At 49.8% G+C, this 1036-nt stretch overlaps 1 protein-coding gene across 1 annotated transcript in view; it reads right to left on the reverse strand.

Annotated features, from left to right (window-relative positions):
- Arhgap10 (Rho GTPase activating protein 10) overlaps positions 1 to 1036 on the reverse strand; it is a 259759-nt gene that overhangs the window by 4804 nt on the left and 253919 nt on the right. The window contains exon 23 of the mRNA XM_021220813.2: positions 4 to 24. Coding sequence (XP_021076472.1) covers positions 4 to 24 — 21 coding nt within the window. The remainder of the gene's footprint in view (positions 1 to 3; positions 25 to 1036) is intronic.

Raw genomic sequence — 1036 nt, forward strand, 5'->3', positions numbered from 1 at the left:
AGCCGGGTTCCCTTGAGGTCTGAACTGAAAAAGAAGAGACCACATTTACAAGGCCACTCCCAGTGCTTGCCCCTGACACTCACCATGCCACAGCATTTCTTGTAGGCTTCANGGAGCACTTACTTCTAGGGCACTAAATGCCAAAGCTGCCACAAAGGTTCTGCCTAGTTCTGACCCTCAAACCCTCCCTATCTACTCCCTGTTTCCAGTCTTGCCCCTTCTAGTTCACTGTGTACTGAGTTGCTCAATAAACTCTCTAGGAAACAGAGCAGANCACACCTTTCCCCACTTCAAGTTCAAACCAAGTTGATTGGCTCCGTGCACGGGGCCTCTCCCACCATCCCAGCAGCCCCTCCCTACACGATCAACCAGTGTGCCTGAGTCTTCGGAGGCCTCTGTTCACACAGCAGCCTCGAATGCCCTTCCACTTCTTCACTGGGTAACTCTTCTGCTTCAGTCAGGACAATGGCTTCCTCTTGAGGGAGGTCTGCTTCNACCCATCAACCACTACTGGAATCAGGCACATGGATCCCACTCCCGCACTGGTTCGGGAGCTCCTGAAGGCAGGCCTGAGCCTTACCGACTACCTGAGCACACTATAGCTATCAATACATATTCATCATAGTCACATGACAAGGCCCAGACTGGACATCGACAGCAAAGGACCTGGGGCTCAAGCTAGCAAACTGGCATCTTGATATCAAATACCAAAGCATTTAAGGGACCCTAGCTGAAACACACATTATGGCCAGGGGTAGTAGCCACACACCCAGGGATTGGGGGATTGGGTTTAGCTACAGAACAACCCAGAACCTGGTGTGAAATGCAGCTTTGGATCATAACCAAAAGGAATTATTTTATACCAGAAACTGAGCGCAGGCGCACACATATACCTCTCCATGAAGCAGTGTTTCCTTCCGTGTGTACCTAGCTTTCTGACTGCCAACTGTGACTGAGCAATTCCTGACCCACTCACATTTGGAGTAAACTGATGGTTCATTCTAACTGTTCTTCTCAATGAGGCAACCATTTGTTT

Source organism: Mus pahari, chromosome 20 (genome assembly GCF_900095145.1).
Source record: "Mus pahari chromosome 20, PAHARI_EIJ_v1.1, whole genome shotgun sequence".
NCBI lineage: Eukaryota > Metazoa > Chordata > Mammalia > Rodentia > Muridae > Mus > Mus pahari.